This window comes from Oncorhynchus clarkii, chromosome 30 (assembly GCF_045791955.1).
Source record: "Oncorhynchus clarkii lewisi isolate Uvic-CL-2024 chromosome 30, UVic_Ocla_1.0, whole genome shotgun sequence".
NCBI classification, from domain to species: Eukaryota; Metazoa; Chordata; class Actinopteri; order Salmoniformes; family Salmonidae; genus Oncorhynchus; species Oncorhynchus clarkii.
Window position 1 is genome coordinate 46,067,604 of NC_092176.1, and position 23,768 is coordinate 46,091,371.

General features: G+C 45.4%; 1 protein-coding gene across 2 annotated transcripts in view; it reads right to left on the reverse strand.

Annotated features, from left to right (window-relative positions):
- Positions 1–15,633, reverse strand: part of LOC139389842 (protein yippee-like 1) — a 32,486-nt gene extending 16,853 nt beyond the window's left edge. The window contains exons 1-2 of one of the 2 annotated variants that reach the window (XM_071136818.1): positions 15,589–15,633; positions 3,385–3,697 (exon numbers count right to left, since the gene is read on the reverse strand). In XM_071136818.1, the coding sequence (XP_070992919.1) occupies positions 3,385–3,501 (117 nt within the window). In that variant the 5' untranslated portion in view covers positions 3,502–3,697; positions 15,589–15,633. Of the gene's footprint in view, positions 1–3,384; positions 3,698–13,619; positions 13,846–15,588 lie in introns of those variants that run through there. The other variant, XM_071136817.1, reaches the window with a different exon arrangement.
- Positions 15,634–23,768: the final 8,135 nt, after the last annotated feature.

The window sequence follows — 23,768 nt, forward strand, 5'->3', positions numbered from 1 at the left end:
CTTGCACAATTGGTGGCTGACTCAATACTTTTTTGCCCCACTGTATATACATAATATGACATTTTAAATGTCTTTATTCTTTTGGAACTTTTGTGAGTGTAATGTTTACTGTTTTTATTGTTTATTTCACTTTTGTTATTATCTATTTCACTTGCTTTGGCAATGTTAACATATGTTTCCAATGCCAATAAAGACCTTTGAATTGAAATTGAACACATGGTCCCTGACTCCAAAACTCTCAAAGACCAACATAGACCCAGACACCAGCTTAGAGCTTATGAGACTTACTCTACAACATTCACTCATGGGTGCTTAGGATATCTATTGGAAACGGTGCCTGGGTAAGACCCGAAGCATCATCAAGGACCCCATACCAACAGGTTCAGAGTTTCCATCTACAATCCTGTCAGACTGCTGAACATTTTAAATGGACTGACCACCTGCTCTGATTCTAACAGGACTGACCACCTGCTCTGATTCTAACAGGACTGACCACCTGCTCTGATTCTAACAGGACTGACCACCTGCTCTGATTCTAACAGGACTGACCACCTGCTCTGATTCTAACCCCTAACAGGACTGACCACCTGCTCTGATTCTAACCCCTAACAGGACTGACCACCTGCTCTGATTCTAACAGGACTGACCTCCTCCTTTGATTCTAACTGGACTAGTACAAAGATCTCAAGATAAGGAGGAAGGTGAGGGTTCAGCCCAGAACTACACGGCAGGACCTGGTCAATGACCTGAAGAGAGCTGGGACCACAGTCTCAAAGAAAACCATTAGTAACACACTACGCAGTCATGGGTTAAAATCCTGCAGCGCTCGCAAGGTCCCCCTGCTCAAGCCAGCGCATGTCCAGGCCCGTCTGAAGTTTGCCAATGACCATCTGGATGATCCAGAGGAATGGGAGAAGGTCATGTGGTCTGATGAGACAAAAATAGAGCTTTTTGGTCTAAACTCCACTCGCCATGTTTGGAGGAAGAAGGATGAGTACAACCCCAAGAACACCATCCCAACCGTGAAGCATGGAGGTGGAAACATCATTCTTTGGGGATGCTTTTCTGCAAAGGGGGCAGGACGACTGCACCGTATTGAGGGGAGGATGGATGGGGCCATGTATCGCGAGATCTTGGCCAACAACCTCCTTCCTTCAATAAGAGCAGTGAAGATGGGTCGTGGCTGGGTCTTCCAGTATGACAACGACCTGAAACACACAACCAGGGCAACTAAGGAGTGGCTCCGTAAGAAGCATCTCAAGTTCCTGGAGAGGCCTAGCCAGTCTCCAGACCTGAACCCAATAGAACATCTTTGGAGGGAGCTGAAAGTCCGTATTGCCCAGTGACAGCCCCGAAACCTGAAGGATCTGGAGAAGGTCTGTATGGAGGAGTGGGCCAAAATCCCTGCTGCAGTGTGTGCAAACCTGGTCAAGAACTACAGGAAACGTATGATCTCTGTAATTGCAAACAAAGGTTTCTGTAACAAATATGAAGTTCTGCTTTTCTGATGTATCAAATACTTATGTCATGCAATAAAATGCAAATTAATAATGACTTAAACATCATACAATGTGATTTTCTTGATTTTTGTTTTAGATTCCGTCTTTCACAGTTGAAGTGTACCTATGATAAAAATTACAGACCTCTACATGCTTTGTAAGTAGGAAAACCTGCAAAATCGGCAGTGTATCAAATACTTGTTCTCCCCACTGTATATATATATATATATATATATATATATATATATATATATATATATACACACATATACACACACAGACCCACAAACATACTAAACAAACAGGGGTTGTGCATGTAGGTAGTCTGCAGGTAGGTAGTCTGCAGGTAAAGTTCATTTGGAAAGTATTCAGACACCTTGACTTTTTCCACATTTTCTAACGTTACAGCCTTATTCTAAAATGGATTAAATACATGTTTTTCCTCATCAATCTACAGTACCCCATAATGACATCACAATACCCCATAATGACATCACAATACCCCATAATGACAAAGTGAAAACAGGTTATAATTTTTAGCAAAAGTATTAAAAATAAAAAACAGAAATACCTTTTTTACATAAGTATTCAGACCCTTTGCTGTGAGATTCGAAATTGAACTCAGGTGCATCCTGTTTCCATTGATCATCCTTGAGATGTTTCTACAACTTGATTGGAGTCCACTTGTGGTAAATTCAATTGATTGAACATGATTTGGAAAGGCACACACCTGTCTATATAAGATCCCACAGTTGACAGTGAATGTCAGAGCAAAAACCAAGCCACGGGGTTGAAGGAATTGTCTGTAGAGCTCTGAGACAGGATTGTGTTGAGGCACAGATCTGGGGAAAGGTACCAAAACATTTCTGCAGCATTGAAGGTCCCCAAGAACACAGTGGCCTCCATCATTCTTAAATGGAAGAAGTTTGAAACCACCAAGACTCTTCCTAGAGCTGGCCGTCTGGCCAAACTGAGCAATCGGGGGAGAAGGGCCTTGGTCAGGGAGGTGACCAAGAACCCGATGGTCACTCTGAGAGAGCTCCATAGTTCCTCTGTGAAAATGGGAGAACCTTCCAGAAGAACAACCATCTTTGCAGCACTACACCAATCAGGCCTTTATGGTAGAGTGCCAGACGGAAGCCACTCCTCAGTAAAAGGCACATGACAGCCTGCTAGGAGTTTGCCAAAAGGAAAGGATTCTCAGACTATGAGAAACAAGATTCTCTGGTCTGATGAAACCATGATTGAACTATTTTGCCTGAATGCCAAGAGTCACATCTTGGTAGTCTGCAGGTACAGTAGGTAGCCTGCAGCTTGGTAGCCTGCAGGTACAGTAGGTAGCCTGCAGCTTGGTAGCCTGCAGGTACAGTAGGTAGTCTGCAGCTTGGTGGCCTGCAGGTACAGTAGGTAGCCTGCAGCTTGGTACCCTGCAGGTACAGTAGGTAGCCTGCAGCTTGGTAGCCTGCAGGTACAGTAGGTAGCCTGCAGCTTGGTAGCCTGCAGGTACAGTAGGTAGTCTGCAGCTTGGTGGCCTGCAGGTACAGTAGGTAGCCTGCAGCTTGGTACCCTGCAGGTACAGTAGGTAGTCTGCAGAGCTCATCCATAAAGGAGGCTAATAGATGTTGACAACCTGGGTGGAGTTCAGAGGCTGATTACCTTTGGCTCGCTGGGTAATCAGCTTAGGTGTCTGGAGTGGTAACTAGCTAGCAGAGCTCTGGATTTGCTCCCTGGTAAACAACTTGATTGATTCTGATCTAGTCAACAAAATGAAGTTTATATTTTTTTGTAACGTGTGTGAAAATGCACTGGATTCCTTTGCATTGTGTGGGTGTGTGTGTGTGTGTGTGTGTGTGTGTGTGTGTGTGTGCGCTCAAAGCCACCCTACCTTAGAGATTAGTTCGTCGTGGTTAGCCAGGTGTGCCCGACAGTGTATACAGCTGTAGGTGCGATGACACGAGGGCAGGTAGGCCTGAAACGTCTTCGACTTGGTCATCTTCACCATGTCACATGGGCGGGGCTCTGGGCTGTGATTGGCTGATGTGCCGGGGGCTGCGGCGTCCGGGCTAGCGGCGGACGAGCAGCAGCTCTGCTGAACTTGCTGACAGAAGAAGCACTGGAAGATGCAAGCAAAAGCCGTCGTTGTTGAGGAGTGGGTGTGTGGCGGCAGGCTCCACACAGCAACCACGAGGAAACTACACCTGGAGAGGAAGACAGGAAGAATATTAAGACAGAGAGTTAGGAGAGGGGACAAGAGGAGAGAGGGAAGGAGGAGAGGGGGAGAGAGGAGAGATGAGAAGGCGAGAGAGGAGAATATGAGAGGAGAATAGGAGAGGGAGAGGGAGAGAGGAGAATAGGAGAGAAGAGAATAGGAGAGGGGAGGGAGAGAGGAGAATAGGAGAGAGGAGAATAGGAGAGGGGAGGGAGAGAGGAGAATAGGAGAGAGGAGAATAGGAGAGGGGAGGGAGAGAGGAGAATAGGAGAGAGGAGAATAGGAGAGGGGAGGGAGAGAGGAGAATAGGAGAGAGGAGGGAGATAGGAGAATATGAGAGGAGAATAGGAGAGAGGAGAATAGGAGAGGGGTGGGAGAGAGGAGAATAGGAGAGGAGAGGGAGAGAGGAGAATATGAGAGGAGAATAGGAGAGAGGAGAATAGGAGAGGGGTCGGAGAGAGGAGAATAGGAGAGGGAGAGAGGAGAATAGGAGAGGGGAGGGAGAGAGGAGAATATGTTGAAGCAATTTCTCAAGACTTCAGTCAGGAAGTTAAAGCTTGGTCGCAAATGGGTCTTCCAAATGGACAATGACCCCAAGCATACTTTCAAAGTTGTGGCAAAATGGCTTAAGGACAACAAAGTCAAGGTATTGGAGTGGCCATCACAAAGACCTGACATCAACCCCATAGAAATTTGTGGGCAGAACTGAAAAAGCATGTGCGAGCAAGTAGGCCTGACTCAGTTACATCAGCTCTGTCAGGAGGAATGGGACAAAATTCACCCAACTTATTATGGGAAGCTTGTGGAAGGCTACCTGAAACATTTGATCCAAGTTAAACAATTTAAAAGGCAATGCTACCAAATACTAATTGAGTGTATGTAAACTTCTGACCCACTGGGAATGTGATGAAAGAAATAAAAGCTGAAATAAATCATTCTCTCTACTATTATTCTGACATTTCACATTCTTAAAATAAAGTGGTGATCCTAACTGACCTAAAACAGGGAATTTTTACTAGGCTTAAATGTCAGGAATTGTGAAAAACTGAGTTTAAATGTATTTGGCTAAGGTGTATGTAAACTTCCAACTTCAACTGATCAGTCACTGTGGGGACGACGTCCTCGATGCACTTATTGATTGAGCCAGTGACTCCTCAATGCCATAGGAAGAATCCCGGAACATATTCCAGTCTGTGATAACAAAACAGTCCTGTAGCTCAGCATCTGCTTCATCTGACCACTTTTTTATTGACTGAGTCACTGGTGCTTCCTGCTTTAATTTGAGGTTGTAAGCAGGAATCAGGAGGATGGAGTTATGGTCAGATTTGCCAAATGGAGGGTGAGGGAGAGCTTTGTACGCGTCTCTGTGTGTGGAGTAAAGGTGGTCTAGAAATGTTTTCCCTCTGGTTACACATTTAACATGTTGATAGAAATGATGTAAAACTGATTTAAGTTTCCCTGCATTAAAGTTCCCGGCCACTAGGAGCGCCGCCTCTGGATGAGCGTTTTCCTGTTTGCCTATGGCCTTAAACAGCTCATTGAGTGCGGTTTTAGTGCCAGCATCGGTCTGTGGTAGTATTTAGACAGCTACGAAAACTACAGACGAAAACTCACTGGGTAGACAGTGTGGTCTACAGCTTATCATGAGATACTCTACCTCAGGCGAACAAAACCTTGAGACTTCCTTAGATATCGTGCACCAGCTGTTGTTTACATATATGCATAGGCCCCCGCCCTGTGTCTTACCAGAGGCTGCTGTTCTGTCCTGCTGATAGAGTGTATAACCCGCCAGCAGTATGTTTTTTAATGTCGTCGTTCAGCCACGATTCGGTGAAACATAAGATATTACAGTTTTTAATGTCCTGTTGGTAGGATATGTGTGCTTTCCGTTCATCCCATTTATTTTCCAGCGATTGAACGTTAGCTAGAAGTTCGGAAGGCAAGGGCAGATTAGCCACTCTTCGCCTGATCCTCACAAGGCACCCTGATCTCTTTCCGCGGAATCTCCGTTTCCTTCTCCAGCGAATAACAGGGATATGGGCCTGGTCGGGTGTCTGTAGTAGTATATCCCTCCCGTCCAACTCCATTGAAGAACTCTTTTGTCCAGTTTGAGGTGAGCAATCGCAGTACTGATGTCCAGAAGCTTTTTTTCAGTCATAAGAGACGGTAGCAGCAACATTATGTACAAAACACGTTACGAACAACGCAATATATCGTGCAGGCATAGTATACACACACACACACACACACACACACACACACACACACACACACACACACACACACACACACACACACACACACACACACACACACACACACACACACACACACACACACACACACACACACACACACACACACACACACACACACACACACACACACACACACACACACACACACACACACACACACACACACACATACTCTCACACATACACACACACACACACACACACACACACACACACACACACATACTCTCACACATACACACACACACACACACACACATACTCTCACACATACACACACACACACACACACACACACACACACATACTCTCACACACACACACACACACACACACACACACACACACACACACACACACACACACACACACACACACACACACACACACACACACACACACACACAATACACACACACACACACATACTCTCACACACCCACACACACACACACACATACTCTCACACACACACACACTCTCACACACACACACACATACTGTCACACATACACATATGACACACAGACACACCTGGGGCCTAAAATTGAAAACAAACAGTACAAATGAAAAGTTTGGACACCTACTCATTCAAGGGTTTTTCTTTATTTTGACTATTTTCTACATTGTAGAATAATAGTGAAGACATCAAAACTATGAAATAACATATATGGAATCATAGTAGTAACCAAAAAAGTGTTAAACATAACAAAATATATTTTACATTTGAGATTCTTCAAAGTAGCCACCCTTTGCACACTCTTGGCATTCTCTCAACCAGCTTCACCTGGAATTATTTTCCAACAGCCTTGAAGGAGTTCCTACATAATGCTAAGCACTTATTTTCTGCTTTTCCTTCACTCTGCGGTCCAACTTATCTCAAACCACCTCATTTGGTTTGAGGTCAGGTGATTGTGGAGGCCAGGTCATCTGATCACTCTCCTTCTTGGTCAAATAGCCCTTACACAGCCTGGAGGTATGTTAGGTCATTGTCCTGTTGAAAAACAAATGATAGTCCCACTAAGTCCAAACCAGATGGGATGGTGTATCGCTGCAGAATGCTGTGGTAGCCATGCTGGGTAAGTGTGCCTTGAATTCTAAATAAATCACTGACAGTGTCACCAGCAAAGCACCATCACACCTCCTCCTCCATGCTTCACGGTGGGAACCACATATGCGGAGATCACATGCGGAGTCTCATAAAGACACAGCGGTTGTATACCTCCCCTACCTTGTCACAACACAACTGATTGGCTCAAACGCATTAAGAAGGAAAGAAATCCCACAAATGAACTTTTAACAAGGCACACCTGTTAATTGAAATGCATTCCAGGTGACTACATTAAGCTGGTTGAGAGAATGCCAAGAGTGTGCAAAGCTGTCATCAAGGCAAAGGGTGGCTACTTTGAAGAATCTCAAATATGAAATATATTTTGATTTGTTTAACACTTTTGGTTACTACATGATTTCATGTTATTTCATAGTTTTGATGTCTTCACTATTATTATACAATGTAGAAAATAGTACAAATGAATAAAAACCCTGGAATGAGTAGGTATGTCCAAACTTTTGACTGGTATTGTATGTCGCGCAGCAAGAGTTGAGTGGAGGCTGATTGGGTTCAGTCAGTCCTCCGGATGAATCCTCCCCAGCTAGCTAGTTTATGCGTGTGACTAAAAAAATTCAGCGAGAATTTCAAACTTGTCTCACGAAATTGAGACCTGATATGAGCTACGCTATCCAACTACTTCCCTCTCCTTACTGGCCTGATATAAACTACACTGTCTAGTTACTTCCTTCCAAGTTACTGCAGGACAGCATCGGAAATCGGGACTCGGGTGCGAAGGAAACCCTGTGTTGTTGTTGTGTTGCCGGGTGGCAGCGCCAACTCTCCTCATTGAGTAGTGTTACTGCATCACGGTGACATCCAGATGGTTACTACCAATATTACAAGGTTTCTCTCATGTCGGCTGCTTTCCTACTGGAATATAATATAAATCAGTGGAATGGAATAAATTTGCTATGTTAGCTACTGCCAGCGACATGATACAGCCGCCCGGTGGGAGGCACCTCTAAACAGGACCGTTGTAGCCTCCCGGTGGGAGGCACCTCTAAACAGGACCGTTGTAGCCGCCCGGTGGGAAGTACCTCTAAACAGGACCGTTGTAGCCTCCCGGTGGGAGGCACCTCTAAACAGGACTGTTGTAGCCTCCCGGTGGGAGGCACCTCTAAACAGGACCGTTGTAGCCGCCCGGTGGGAGGCACCTCTAAACAGGACTGTTGTAGCCTCCCGGTGGGAGGCACCTCTAAACAGGACCGTTGTAGCCGCCCGGTGGGAGGCACCTCTAAACAGGACCGTTGTAGCCGCCCGGTGGGAGGCACCTCTAAACAGGACCGTTGTAGCCGCCCAGTGGGAGGCACCTCTAAACAGGACCGTTGTTGCCGCCCGGTGGGAAACACCTCTAAACAGGACCGTTGTAGCCTCCCGGTGGGAAGTACCTCTAAACAGGACCGTTGTAGCCGCCCGGTGGGAGGCACCTCTAAACAGGACCGTTGTAGCCGCCCGGTGGGAAACACCTCTAAACAGGACCGTTGTAGCCGCCCGGTGAGAGGCACCTCTAAACAGGACCGTTGTAGCCGCCCTCTAAACAGGACCGTTGTAGCCTCCCGGTGGGAGGCACCTCTAAACAGGACCGTTGTTGCCGCCCGGTGGGAAACACCTCTAAACAGGACCGTTGTAGCCTCCCGGTGGGAGGCACCTCTAAACAGGACCGTTGTAGCCTCCCGGTGGGAGGCACCTCTAAACAGGACCGTTGTAGCCGCCGGTGGGAAGCACCTCTAAACAGGACCGTTGTAGCCTCCCGGTGGGAGGCACCTCTAAACAGGACCGTTGTAGCCGCCCGGTGGGAGGCACCTCTAAACAGGACCGTTGTAGCCTCCCGGTGGGGGGCACCTCTAAACAGGACCGTTGTAGCCGCCCGGTGGGAGGCACCTCTAAACAGGACCGTTGTACTGGTCCTTCACACCGGCTTGTCGTTACGTGAGCTGGCATGTCAAGGTGACATCCAGATTCTAGATGGTGACCAAATACTAAAAGTTATTTATCCTAACTTTATTTGAATAGTTTTAAATAGCACCATGCTAATGTTGTTGCATAAACTATCTGAGAAGGACTCATCGGGAGGACAGTCTATTCATTTCCGCTCCAGCTGTGCGACGTATGTCATCAGTTTGGGCACCATGCGTGTCCATGTAGCAGCCTCTCCCGTTCACAACCCTCCCCACTGTGTTAATTGAACAATCAGCTTGTAAACACCTTTAAAAATACCAGCACATTACCAGAGCACTGCCAAAATGACGTTGTATGTGTGTGTATGTAAGAGAGAAAGTCATCTCATGTCCGAAAACCACGACACAGATGTCGGGGGGGGGACCCTGCTACTGTTTCAATGGGGGAATTTCACCCTGGGGGGGACCCTGCTACTGTTTTAATGGAGAATTTCAACCTGGGGGGGACCCTGCTACTGTTTAAATGGGGGAATTTCACCCTGGGGGGACCCTGCTACTGTTTTAATGGGGAATTCCACCCTTTAATGGGGACCCTGCTACTGTTTTAATGGGGGAATTGCACCCTGGGGGGGACCCTGCTACTGTTTAAATGGGGGATTTCACCTAATGTGCTTCCTATCGTCCTGCACATCTAATGTGCTTCCTGTCGTCCTGCACATCTAATGTGCTTCCTATCGTCCGGTACTTAGGTACTTACATATATTGTATTTTATACTATTTCTGTCATTGTTTTACACAAATACCCAGTCTGATATTGACATGCTATCAGCCTATCATCAGACTAAACACCAATCAACTGGGACCGCTGGCTGGACTGTCCCTTCTTTAAAAACACAACTGAAGAGATTTACTAAGTACGATCACATGTTACACTGACGAGTCACTGGTGGTGAGACCAGTCTTCTTGTCTTGGCTGGACAGTGTTTTTTTGGAATGAGATGTTAACCCCTCCCCCACCACCACAAGTTGTGCTTAGTGCACATCTGTCATCATGGCAAGGGGGCCCTCGCCTGAACCATGAAATACAGCCCCAGACCATTATTCCTCCTCCACCAAACTTTACAGTTGGCACTATGAATTGGGGCAGGTAGCGTTCTCCTGACAAACCCTGATAAGTCCATCGGACTGCCAGACGGTGAAGAGTGATTCATCACTCCAGAGAAAGTGTTTCCACTGCTTCAGAGTCCAATGGCAGCAAGCTTTACACCACTCCAGCCGACGCTTGGCATTGCGCATGGAGATCTTAGGATTGGAAACTGGCCATGGAAACCCATTTCATGAAGCTCCAGACGAACAGCTTGTGATGACGTTGCTTCCAGAGGCAGTTTGGAACTCGGCAGTGAGTGTTGAGAATGAGGACAAATAATTTTTTCGCGCTACGAGCTTCAGCACTTGGCGGTCCAGTTCTGTGAGCTAGTGTGGTCTACCACTTTGCGGCTGAGCCGTTGTTGATCCTAGACGTTTCCACTTCACAATAACCTCACTTACAGTTGACCGGGGGCAGCTCTAGCAGGACAGACATTTGGCAAACTGACTTGTTTGAGAGGCGACATCCTATGACGGTGCCACGTTGAAAGTCACTGAGCTCTTCAGTAAGGCCCATTCTACTGACAATGTTTGTCTATGGAGATTGCATGGCTGTGTGCTCCATTTTATACACCTGTCAGCAACAGGTGTGGCTGAAATAGCCCGAATTCACCAATTTGAAGGGGTGTCCACACACTTTGGTATATACAGGCTGTTTCTCAAAATGCATATATATGCTCTGAGCACCAAATGGGTCCAAATCAATGTATGAGAAACGGAGCACGGAGGGCACTTATCGAATGCGTACTCCGTATGTACATTTGTACATGAAGCATGCATCGATTAGAGCTTCAACAGAAAGTATGCACAAAAAATTACGCAAAATGTCTTCCAATTAAAATGGCTGCCATTATTTGAGATGAAGTGAGAGAAAATACACTCTGACTTTGGAATGAAATGTTGCCTATTCAACATCTCATATGTTGACTAACTACAACATTTTATCTTGATAATGTTAATTTTGGCATGTTATGTAATGTAGATTGTAAGCCCATATTAAGTCAATAGGGCTAACTGGTTAACTACTAGTACTGTTAGCTAGCCAGATAGCGACAAAGAATTGCTAGCTAACTAAACACACCAGAATTGACATCTCTCTTGCATAACATTTTGTTTTAGGTAATTTTTGCCTGTTGAACGATCTGGTTAGCTACGTTATTATGATTCACATATAGCTAGCTGATAGTTATGAAGTAAAACTGTTGCTTAGTGTATATCTTGCTTAGTCTCTATTGCCATTGTCCTGGCTGGAAGAAGGTTCAGTTAATGGGTAAATCCATAGTAAGTCAATAGGGCTAACTGGCTATGTTGCTAGCTAGCCACGAAGAATTGGTAGCTACCTTGCATAACATTAGTTCTAGGTAATTTTTGCCTGTTTAACTAGCTGGCTAGCTAGATTATTACGATTCACATATCCAGATGATAATTATGAAGTAAAATGTTTGCTTTGTGTATATCTTAGAGGAAGGTTCAGTGAATGGGGAGGTGAAGCTGAGGTAATCTCAACACCAGGAGCCACAGAACAATGTGACATATTTCACCAGAGGTATAGTTGTGAAGCATCCGCTTGGCGTTTCCATTTACTACGAAGCCCAGTGGTTGGCAGTGGGAGAAGATGGAACAAGATGGATGATTTTGACCGACATTCTGCACAATTTCTCATTGATGAAACATTTGATCTCAAAACAGTTTGCTGTTCCCAAAACTACAATCTCTTACGAACAGAGTGGACTATGTTCTGTAGACTTTACCCTTTTCCAAAGTTGAAAAAAAATGTTGTTTTAGAAGTGCAAAGGTGAATTTAATTATTGCACACGTGCACTTCACAGAGTAGTGGATATGGATATGGATATATGCAAATAAATGCTAGAAAGCGCCAATAGGATCTCGCTAGCTCGTGCTTGGCTCTACCCACTATGACTCATTTGCTCATTTGAAAGGACGGGCTGTGGTCTATCTTGGTTCAGTTGAAAAATCTTTGATAATACAGTGCGAGTGCTCCTCAAATGTATTGTTTTATGCATGCTTCACACTCTCGTCCTCAAAATAACGTACTCAAGAGAACGTGGTCGGAGAATCATCGGCGCATGAGAGTGTGGAGCACGGAAGTATGCACATTGAGAAACACTCATAGTGTATGCGGCTGATTAGCCAGCCTGGTCTCATAAACTAGACGTAACATATAAAACGTAAAGCCAGGACACTTATATTGGTATATGTTACGTTTGGTATGGTTACATAAGGTAGAAGATTACTTAAGATTACTTATGCCTAGCAAACCAATGGTTGTCTGTTCGAAACTCATCACGGACAACTTTAGCATTTTAGATAATTAGCAACTTCTTACTACTTTTTTTTAGCTACATAGCATGTTAGCTAACCCTAACATAACGCTTTAACATTGACCGCTAGCCTAGCTCATACTTGCCATCTAGCAAAAAATTACCATTAGACACCTAGCTAACGTCAGCCACAACAAATAGGAATTCCTAACATATGTTTAGCAAATGTGTAACATATTGTACGAATTGAAATTAGTGACATGCCATAGTAATTCTAATTCGTAACATATCATATGAAAATGGATGATGGACATCCACAATTAATATCATACTAATTTGCCTGCCCTGGATCTACGTTTAATATGTAACGTCTACCCCTGAGTCCAGGTTAGTCTGGCTGGTGAGATTAATGTATTTGGATTCCTTGTCTGGCTCCATGACGCCTCGCTCCCTCAGAAAGACCACGGGAGCTTCGAGCCTGGCGGTCTCACAGCTAGCCAACCAAACCAGCATGGATATCTATCACGTGTCCAGGCATCCAAATACCCACAAATAGGAAAAGCTATATTAAACACTATGAAAAATAAATCCACAGCAATTTAACTTTTGACGTCAGCTAAATGAACTTGCACTACTGTCATTCGAGTTACATATAGGGAGGGATATGTGATTGAAGAGTTATGACACGAAACCTCGAAGCAGCAGTGTGAAAATCTAACAAAAGAAAAATAAGCGCACAGCGGAACAGAGCAGAGCGCAGGAGCTGTTGTTTATAACAAAGGAAGGCAGCGTGCTTCATGACCACCGAGGTACGGTCTAGGTAACCAATACAGGAAGAAGAATGGAGAAGAACACCAAACAAAGGACAGCTATGGTTTCTCTCCCAAATCAACAAAACAAACAAACCAATGAGCAAAACATTGGATGCAGCAACAGGAGACACGTTTTGCGATCCCCAAAGACAGCAATAATACCAAAAAGGCATTCTCATTTCAACAACGTCTAGTTTGTTTTTATGTTATTAATGTGTTAATACAACCAAATGCATGAAGTATGTACTTGTCTTTATGGTCAACGACAATGTTTTGTTCTGGCTGTCAAATCTAAAACAATAATAACTACTAGCGTAACAAAGAAAAACAACTCCACACGTCAAAATCAACTTTAACAATGTAACCCATCATCAATACTGTCTGTAACAATGTATCACACTCACCACCTGAAACGAATCTGCTCAGAGCGAATCTTGACATATATTGACTTGTGTGCTTGATGGTAATGTTTTTCATATCATGAAACGGTTGTCCTCTTTCTAGTGTGCTTGTGTAATGGTCAAGGAGTGATGTTGTCAGGTATCCAGCAGCAGCGATCACTAAAAGCTTTCCTTTTCCTCCGTCCGTCTTTGTTGTTGTCTTTGTGTTCGTGGTAGCCTCGTCTAACGTCACTGCTGGGACATACCCAGATTATGACAGACAGCTACAGCGACCAATAAGGGGAGGCTGCGGCTGAGGTGGAGAAACACCCGGATGTGTAAATAAATACAGGGAGATATTATCATACTGATCACGACATGATCCACACAAGGTTACATGCCTTATTATACGTGCAGGTGAGGCTGTTTATAGAATATAATATGTTGCCTAAAAAAGAACATAGGTTTGTTTATATTCTGTAGGTCCCTTAGACCAACTGGTTAGGGGAAATACAATTTAATTCCTTCTTATAAAATATTAATATGGGCTTATTTGTTCTGTCTTCTATATGTGAACAAACACAGGCACAAGGTTGATATTTCATGATAGCATTTCTGACCAAATCAATTTCTAAATGAGATCTTCAGCTAATAGTATGAGGGGAGGGGTCAATGCATCCATATTACTGCTGACCTGTTGCACCCAATGCAACCACCTTGATTATTATTTGACCCTGCTTGTCATCTATAAACACCTTGAAGAACGATCTGGCCTTAATGACAATGTACTCTTATAATGTCCACCCAGCACAGCCAGAAGAGGACTGGCTACCCCTCAGAGCCTGGCTCCTCTCTAGTTTCTTCCTAGGTTCCTGCCTTTCTATGGAGTGTTTCCCAGCCACAATGCTTCTAGTTCTGCATTGCTTACTGTTTTGGGGGTTTTAGGCTGGGTTTCTGTATAAGCACTTTGTGACTTCTGCTGATGTAAAAAAGGGCTTTATAAATACATCTGATTTTTATTGAGAAATACATTTTTAAAATCCACTGACAGCATAGCCTACAAGTGGCAGTCAATGATTTAATCGATTGCTTTCGGATTCCAATCTTTAAAACAAATCCTGTCCGCAGCTCTCACTGGCTATGCGTCACCTTGGAACATCTGTCAGCCTGGGATATATCTTATACTGGAAATAATAACTGAGTCAGTATGGGATGTCTAAAACCAGCCCTTCTCTATGCGCACAAATCTCATTATCTCACATTACATTGCCCGGATTAAAATAAAAAACATTTAGATATTAGGCTACGACCCAATTCCCTCTAGACGTGTCTGCCTAGACATTGTTCATGACGCTCTCTCGTCACTGCATCCGATAGAACAGACCACGAACTATTCATGACTGTTAATGCAATATTAGTCTACAGGCGGGAAAGCATCTATAGGCAGTGTGTCATCGAATTCATGGAATAACTTGCAATAATAACAAAAAAAAGTCCGGTTTTGTTATGATGATGGCAACAGCGGGGAAAACATCAATGAACCTATAGGAGGGAAGAAGCGTCGAGCTAGCCTGATGATGTCATGTGTTTTGTATCCTGCGTCGGGTTTTAGTAATGCTCTGTGCTACATCTCATGTCATTAGCCCACTGCAAGTTAGGACGGTGAGCCGATATTGACCGTGATAATCATTTTACTGGATCCTGACATTGGATCATATAGACGACTGATTTTATTGTCATTTTATTGTTATCCTCCAGCTGAGCAACATCAATGGGATATCAGTCAATGTGACCTTTGAAAGCGAGTGGGAATACGAAATAAATTAAATGTGGTTATTATAGCCTACTTATAACTAGGTTATAACCAATTATAACCAAAGAGCTAGTTATAGCCTATGGACATGTCCAAGTTTAAACTCTCCAGAACTAAAAAATAATAATATCCGTAATCATTGTATTGATTGAAGCAGAACCATTATACACAGATACTTACACAAAACAATGTTTTATTCCCCTTTGAACGTAGGAAGCGGAGGTAATAATTACTCCGCTGAAGCTGCATGTCACATTCACAACACAGTCTGTGCCCGGGCTGCCACGGCCCCAAGACGGAGACGTCACCTCACTGTGTTACACTCATGTTTCCATTCGGCCCAGCGGTGCAGGTAACTAACTCAATACCCGACTGTGCAGGTAACTCAATAATGAAGGAGATACTGTTGGCCTAGTCTGATCTGGCTAAAAGACTACGGCTGAACAGCAGCATGCGGGTCCGGGTTCCACACAAACAAACTCCGTCCTATCTGTACATCCTTTTAGGCTTCAACACGGTCGGCTCAGGTCTTTCTCCAGTCTGAGCAAATCATTGCAGATTCCGACTGAGCCTCAAGTGATTCAATCCATGCACAAATAACACAGTGGACTGGGGCAGTTAAAGGAGAGATGAAGAGTAGCCTTGTCTAGGCTGGTTCCTGCTATCCAGTAGGTTGCCTACACTGTCGGAACAACACGTTTAAAGTCCCAAATGAAAAACTGTGCAGTTTAATTAGCGGGCTTGGTTTTCTGGATGATGTTAATTGCCATGTAGCTAGGTCACCGCCGGCATCAGCTGGGCAGGAGGCTATCCCGTCCCTACTGCAGCTTGTCCAATATATGGAATGGAATTCAAATCCGTGTCGTGTTGTTTTGTTATCGGCGAGGTTTAGCACTAGAGATGAAATAATGACCCCACGCACGATTCTTCAGTATATTCTAGGATCAATTCTTGCAATTGGATGAGTTGTGTTTTTTTGTGACGACAGTTGTTTTCCCAAATGAATCATTACATTCGAATTTGTTACAAAGAGTCTGAATAAAATCATATTGCCCTCCTCTCCAATGACTCAGGACCAATTAAAATCGGAACAACCTTCCAACAACCAATTGCTTTACGGGGTGCGGTCTCAGATGTGATCGAGGGCCAATAGCTGGAGGTCTGCAGGCTTTTAGTGATGCGCGCCCCCGAGGAAGACACGTGCCAAAAATATCAACAATGTCCGTTTTATTTATTGATCTGACGTAGTTAAACATGACGTAATCTTTTTGTCGTATATATGTTGACAGTAGTCTCAGCTGTTGATCCAAGTACTCTTCAGATTCATATTGAAAGTAGGCCTATGGACAGGATAGGCTTACAACATTCACTTAATGTAGCTTAATGATACAATATATATTATGCAACGACTTATTTCCTAAATATTGTTAGTTAATAGACTATAATAAACAACAGTTTCTGTTATGCATGTAGCCTATGAAATGGTAGGCTGTCAAGTTATTAAGGAAACTAGAATAATTAGTTACACTACAGCGCCCCCTTCAGGACATGGCACAGATTACACCCTGTTTCTTTATTGTTATAAGACTTGATTATATATTTTATAAACATAAACAAAACATAGAAACGACAACATCATACAAACAACTACATCATCACCCGTGGCCAGACCCACTAGCAGAACCAAACAACTACATCATCACCCGTGGCCAGACCCACTAGCAGAAACAAACAACTACATCATCACCCGTGGCCAGACCCACTAGCAGAAACAAACAACTACATCATCACCCGTGGCCAGACCCACTAGCAGAAACAAACAACTACATCATCACCCGTGGCCAGACCCACTAGCAGAAACAAACAACTACATCATCACCCGTGGCCAGACCCACTAGCAGAAACAAACAACTACATCACCACCCGTGGCCAGACCCACTAGCAGAAACAAACAACTACATCACCCCTGGCCAGACCCACTAGCAGAAACAAACAACTACATCACCCCTGGCCAGACCCACTAGCAGAAACAAACAACTACATCACCCCTGGCCAGACCCACTAGCAGAACCAAACAACTACATCATCACCCCTGGCCAGACCCACTAGCAGAAACAAACAACTACATCATCACCCCTGGCCAGACCCACTAGCAGAAACAAACAACTACATCATCACCCCTGGCCAGACCCACTAGCAGAAACAAACAACTACATCATCACCCCTGGCCAGACCCACTAGCAGAAACAAACAACTACATCATCACCCGTGGCCAGACCCACTAGCAGAAACAAACAACTACATCATCACCCGTGGCCAGACCCACTAGCAGAAACAAACAACTACATCATCACCCGTGGCCAGACCCACTAGCAGAAACAAACAACTACATCATCACCCGTGGCCAGACCCACTAGCAGAAACAAACAACTACATCATCACCCCTGGCCAGACCCACTAGCAGAACCAAACAACTACATCATCACCCGTGGCCAGACCCACTAGCAGAAACAAACAACTACATCACCCCTGGCCAGACCCACTAGCAGAACCAAACAACTACATCACCCGTGGCCAGACCCACTAGCAGAAACAAACAACTACATCACCCGTGGCCAGACCCACTAGCAGAAACAAACAACTACATCATCACCCGTGGCCAGACCCACTAGCAGAAACAAACAACTACATCACCCCTGGCCAGACCCACTAGCAGAACCAAACAACTACATCATCACCCCTGGCCAGACCCACTAGCAGAAACAAACAACTACATCATCACCCCTGGCCAGACCCACTAGCAGAAACAAACAACTACATCATCACCCGTGGCCAGACCCACTAGCAGAAACAAACAACTACATCATCACCCGTGGCCAGACCCACTAGCAGAAACAAACAACTACATCATCACCCGTGGCCAGACCCACTAGCAGAAACAAACAACTACATCATCACCCCTGGCCAGATCCACTAGCAGAAACAAACAACTACATCATCACCCGTGGCCAGACCCACTAGCAGAAACAAACAACTACATCATCACCCCTGGCCAGACCCACTAGCAGAAACAAACAACTACATCATCACCCCTGGCCAGACCCACTAGCAGAAACAAACAACTACATCACCCCTGGCCAGACCCACTAGCAGAAACAAACAACTACATCATCACCCGTGGCCAGACCCACTAGCAGAACCAAACAACTACATCATCACCCCTGGCCAGACCCACTAGCAGAACCAAACAACTACATCATCACCCGTGGCCAGACCCACTAGCAGAAACAAACAACTACATCATCACCCGTGGCCAGACCCACTAGCAGAAACAAACAACTACATCATCACCCGTGGCCAGACCCACTAGCAGAACCAAACAACTACATCATCACCCGTGGCCAGACCCACTAGCAGAAACAAACAACTACATCATCACCCCTGGCCAGACCCACTAGCAGAAACAAACAACTACATCATCACCCGTGGCCAGACCCACTAGCAGAACCAAACAACTACATCACCCCTGGCCAGACCCACTAGCAGAACCAAACAACTACATCATCACCCGTGGCCAGACCCACTAGCAGAACCAAACAACTACATCACCCCTGGCCAGACCCACTAGCAGAAACAAACAACTACATCATCACCCGTGGCCAGACCCACTAGCAGAACCAAACAACTACATCATCACCCGTGGCCAGACCCACTAGCAGAAACAAACAACTACATCATCACCCGTGGCCAGACCCACTAGCAGAACCAAACAACTACATCATCACCCGTGGCCAGACCCACTAGCAGAACCAAACAACTACATCATCACCCGTGGCCAGACCCACTAGCAGAACCAAACAACTACATCACCCCTGGCCAGACCCACTAGCAGAAACAAACAACTACATCATCACCCGTGGCCAGACCCACTAGCAGAACCAAACAACTACATCATCACCCGTGGCCAGACCCACTAGCAGAAACAAACAACTACATCATCACCCGTGGCCAGACCCACTAGCAGAACCGCCACGTTGTTTCCTTATAACACACACATCCTCTAATGTCCTATTAGAGTCATCTGTTCTTATTGAACATATATTTCTAGATTTACAATCTTGCACTTATTTTGTCCATGTTGTGATTGTGTAAAGAGGGACCCAATGAGGCTCCTTCCCAACTGGCACATTATTAGCTGTAAAACAGTGTTCAAAACATTAAGAACACCTTCATAATATTTAGTTCAGAATAGTCTCAATTTGTTGGAAAATGGACTCTACAAGGTGTCGAAAGCGTTCCACAGGGATGCTGGTCCATGTTGACTCTACAAGGTGTTGAAAGTGTTCCACAGGGATGCTGGCCCATGTTGACTCTACAAGGTGTTGAAAGCGTTCCACAGGGATGCTGGTCCATGTTGTCTCTACAAGGTGTCGAAAGCGTTCCACAGGGATGCTGGTCCATGTTGTCTCTACAAGGTGTCGAAAGCGTTCCACAGGGATGCTGGCCCATGTTGACTCCAATGCTTCCCACAGTTGTCAAGTTGGCTGAATGTCCTTTGGGTGGTGGAACATTCTTGATACACACAGGAAATTGTTGAGCGTGAAAAACCCAGCAGCGTTGCAGTTCTTGACACAAACCGTTGCGCCTGGCACATACTACCATAAAGTACTGAACAAACACGTCACTACATTTGGATCCCTGTTATAATACTGTACACATGGCAACATTGGATCCTGTTATTGTACACATGGCTACATTGGATCCCTGTTATAATACTGTACACATGGCTACATTGGATCCTGTTATTGTACACATGGCTACATTGGATCCCTGTTATTGTACTGTACACATGGCTACATTGGATCCCTGTTATAATACTGTACACATGGCTACATTGAATCCCTGTTATTGTACACATGGCTACATTGAATCCCTGTTATTGTACACATGGCTACATTGGATCCCTGTTATTGTACACATGGCTACATTGGATCCCTGTTATTGTACACATGGCTACATTGGATCCCTGTTATTGTACTGTACACATGGCTACATTGGATCCCTGTTATAATACTGTACACATGGCTACATTGGATCCCTGTTATTGTACACATGGCTACATTGGATCCCTGTTATTGTACACATGGCTACATTGGATCCCTGTTATTGTACACATGGCTACATTGGATCCCTGTTATTGTACACATGGCTACATTGGATCCCTGTTATTGTACACATGGCTACATTGGATCCCTGTTATAATACTGTACACATGGCTACATTGGATCCCTGTTATAATACTGTACACATGAACATTTAAAGAATTTACAAATAAAATGACAGTTGAGATAGCTGGTTGATCTACCATTATGGCTGAATGAGAGGTGGAGCCACCTGGATTAAAACAAGTATATTCTCTACCTCACACGTCCAGTGGAGTCTTCACATCGCCACAGAGCACTCAGCTGTCTGTAGTCAAGGAAATCACTCTGCTGCCATGGAAACCATCTGCCCTCTGCTGCCACGGCAACCATCTGCCCTCTAACAGGCCAACGATTTGAAACTTTTCTCCTCTCTGGCCGGCCGTTCCCTCCTCTCCGCCTTCTTCCCCCCTCCTCTTCTGAGAGCTGCTATCCCCCCTCCTCTTCTTCTGAGAGCTGCTATCCCCCCTCCTCCTCTTCTGAGAGCTGCTATCCCCCCTCCTCCTCTTCTGAGAGCTGCTATCCCCCCTCCTCCTCTTCTGAGAGCTGCTATCCCCCTCCTCTTCTTCTGAGAGGTGCTATCGTCCCTACTCTTATTCTGAGAGGTTATCTCCTCCCTCTTATTCTGAGAGGTTCTATCCCCCCTCTTATTCTGAGAGGTTCTATCCCCCCTCCTCTTATTCTGAGAGGTTATCTCCTCCCTCTTATTCTGAGAGGTTCTATCCCCCTCCTCTTATTCTGAGAGGTTATCTCCTCCCTTTTATTCTGAGAGGTGCTATCCCCCCTCCTCTTATTCTGAGAGGTTATCTCCTCCCTTTTATTCTGAGAGGTTATCTCCTCCCTCTTATTCTGAGAGGTGCTATCCCCCCTCCTCTTATTCTGAGAGGTTATCTCCTCCCTTTTATTCTGAGAGGTTCTATCCCCCCTCCTCTTCTTCTTAGAGGTTCTATCCCCCCTCCTCTTATTCTGAGAGGTTATCTCCTCCCTCTTCTTCATAGAGGTTCTATCCTCCCTCCTCTTCTTCATAGAGGTTATCTCCTCCCTCTTCTTCATAGAGGTTCTATCCTCCCTCCTCTTCTTCATAGAGGTTATCTCCTCCCTCTTCTTCTGAGAGGTTCTATCCTCCCTCCTCTTCTTAGAGGTTCTATCCCCCCTCCTCTTCTTCTTAGAGGTTCTATCCCCCCTCCTCTTCTTCTTAGAGGTTCTATCCTCCCTCCTCTTCTTCTTAGAGGTTCTATCCTCCCTCCTCTTATTCTGAGAGGTTCTATCCTCCCTCCTCTTCTTCTTAGAGGTTCTATCCTCCCTCCTCTTATTCTGAGAGGTTCTATCCTCCCTCCTCTTCTTCTTAGAGGTTCTATCCTCCCTCCTCTTATTCTGAGAGGTTCTATCCTCCCTCCTCTTCTTATCCTCCTCCTCCTAGAGGTTCTATCCCCCCTCCTCTTCTTCTTAGAGGTTCTATCCTCCCTCCTCTTCTTCTTAGAGGTTCTATCCTCCCTCCTCTTCTTCTTAGAGGTTCTATCCTCCCTCCTCTTATTCTGAGAGGTTCTATCCCCCCTCCTCTTCTTCTTAGATGTTCTATCCTCCCTCTTATTCTGAGAGGTTCTATCCCCCCTCCTCTTCTTCTTAGATGTTCTATCCTCCCTCTTATTCTGAGAGGTTCTATCCCCCCTCCTCTTCTTCTTAGATGTTCTACCCTCCCTCTTATTCTGAGAGGTTCTATCCCCCCTCCCTCTTCTTCTTAGATGTTCTACCCTCCCTCTTATTCTGAGAGGTTCTATCCCCCCTCCTCTTCTTCTTAGAGGTTCTACCCCCCCTCTTATTCTGAGAGGTTCTATCCCCCCTCCTCTTCTTCTTAGAGGTTCTACCCCCCCCCACCCCCTCTTCTTCTTAGAGGTTCTATCCCCCCTCCTCTTCTTCTTAGATGTTCTACCCTCCTCCTCCTCTGAGAGCTGGTGTAGTTCCCGGTCATCTTGCCAACCAAGAGCCTTGAATGAAGCGGGGGCGGAAGGGTGAGATTTCACAACTCACACACACGCAGTTAGATCGACATGCAGACAGACACACATGCAGTTAGATCGACACGCAGACAGACACACATGCAGTTAGATCGACACGCAGACAGACACACACGCAGTTAGATCGACACGCAGACAGACACACATGCAGTTAGATCGACATGCAGACAGACACACATGCAGTTAGATCGACACGCAGACAGACACACACGCAGTTAGATCGACACGCAGACAGACACACACGCAGTTAGATCGACACGCAGACAGACAGACATGCAGTTAGATCGACACGCAGACAGACAGACATGCAGTTAGATCGACACGCAGACAGACAGACATGCAGTTCGATCGACACGCAGACAGACATGCAGACAGACAGACAGACAGTTAGATCGACATGCAGACAGACATGCAGTTAGATCGACACGCAGACAGACAGACATGCAGTTAGATCGACACGCAGACAGACATGCAGTTAGATCGACACGCAGACAGACATGCAGACAGACAGACAGACAGTTAGATCGACATGCAGACAGACATGCAGTTAGATAGACACGCAGACAGACAGACATGCAGTTAGATCGACACGCAGACAGACATGCAGACAGACAGACAGTTAGATCGACACGCAGACAGACAGACACGCAGTTAGATCGACACGCAGACAGACAGACACGCAGTTAGATAGACACGCAGACAGACAGACACGCAGTTAGATCGACAAGCAGACAGACAGACACGCAGTTAGATCGACACGCAGACAGACAGACACGCAGTTAGATCGACACGCAGACAGACAGACACGCAGTTAGATCGACACGCAGACAGACAGACACGCAGTTAGATCGACACGCAGACAGACAGACACGCAGTTAGATCGACACGCAGTTAGATCGACATGCAGACAGACATACATACAGTTAGATCGACACGCAGACAGACATGCAGTTAGATCGACACGCTGACAGACAGACATGCAGTTAGATCGACACGCAGACAGACAGACATGCAGTTAGATAGACATGCAGACAGACACGCATGCAGTTAGATCGACATGCAGACAGACATACACACATGCAGTTAGATCGACACGCAGACAGACAGACACGCAGTTAGATCGACACGCAGACAGACAGACACG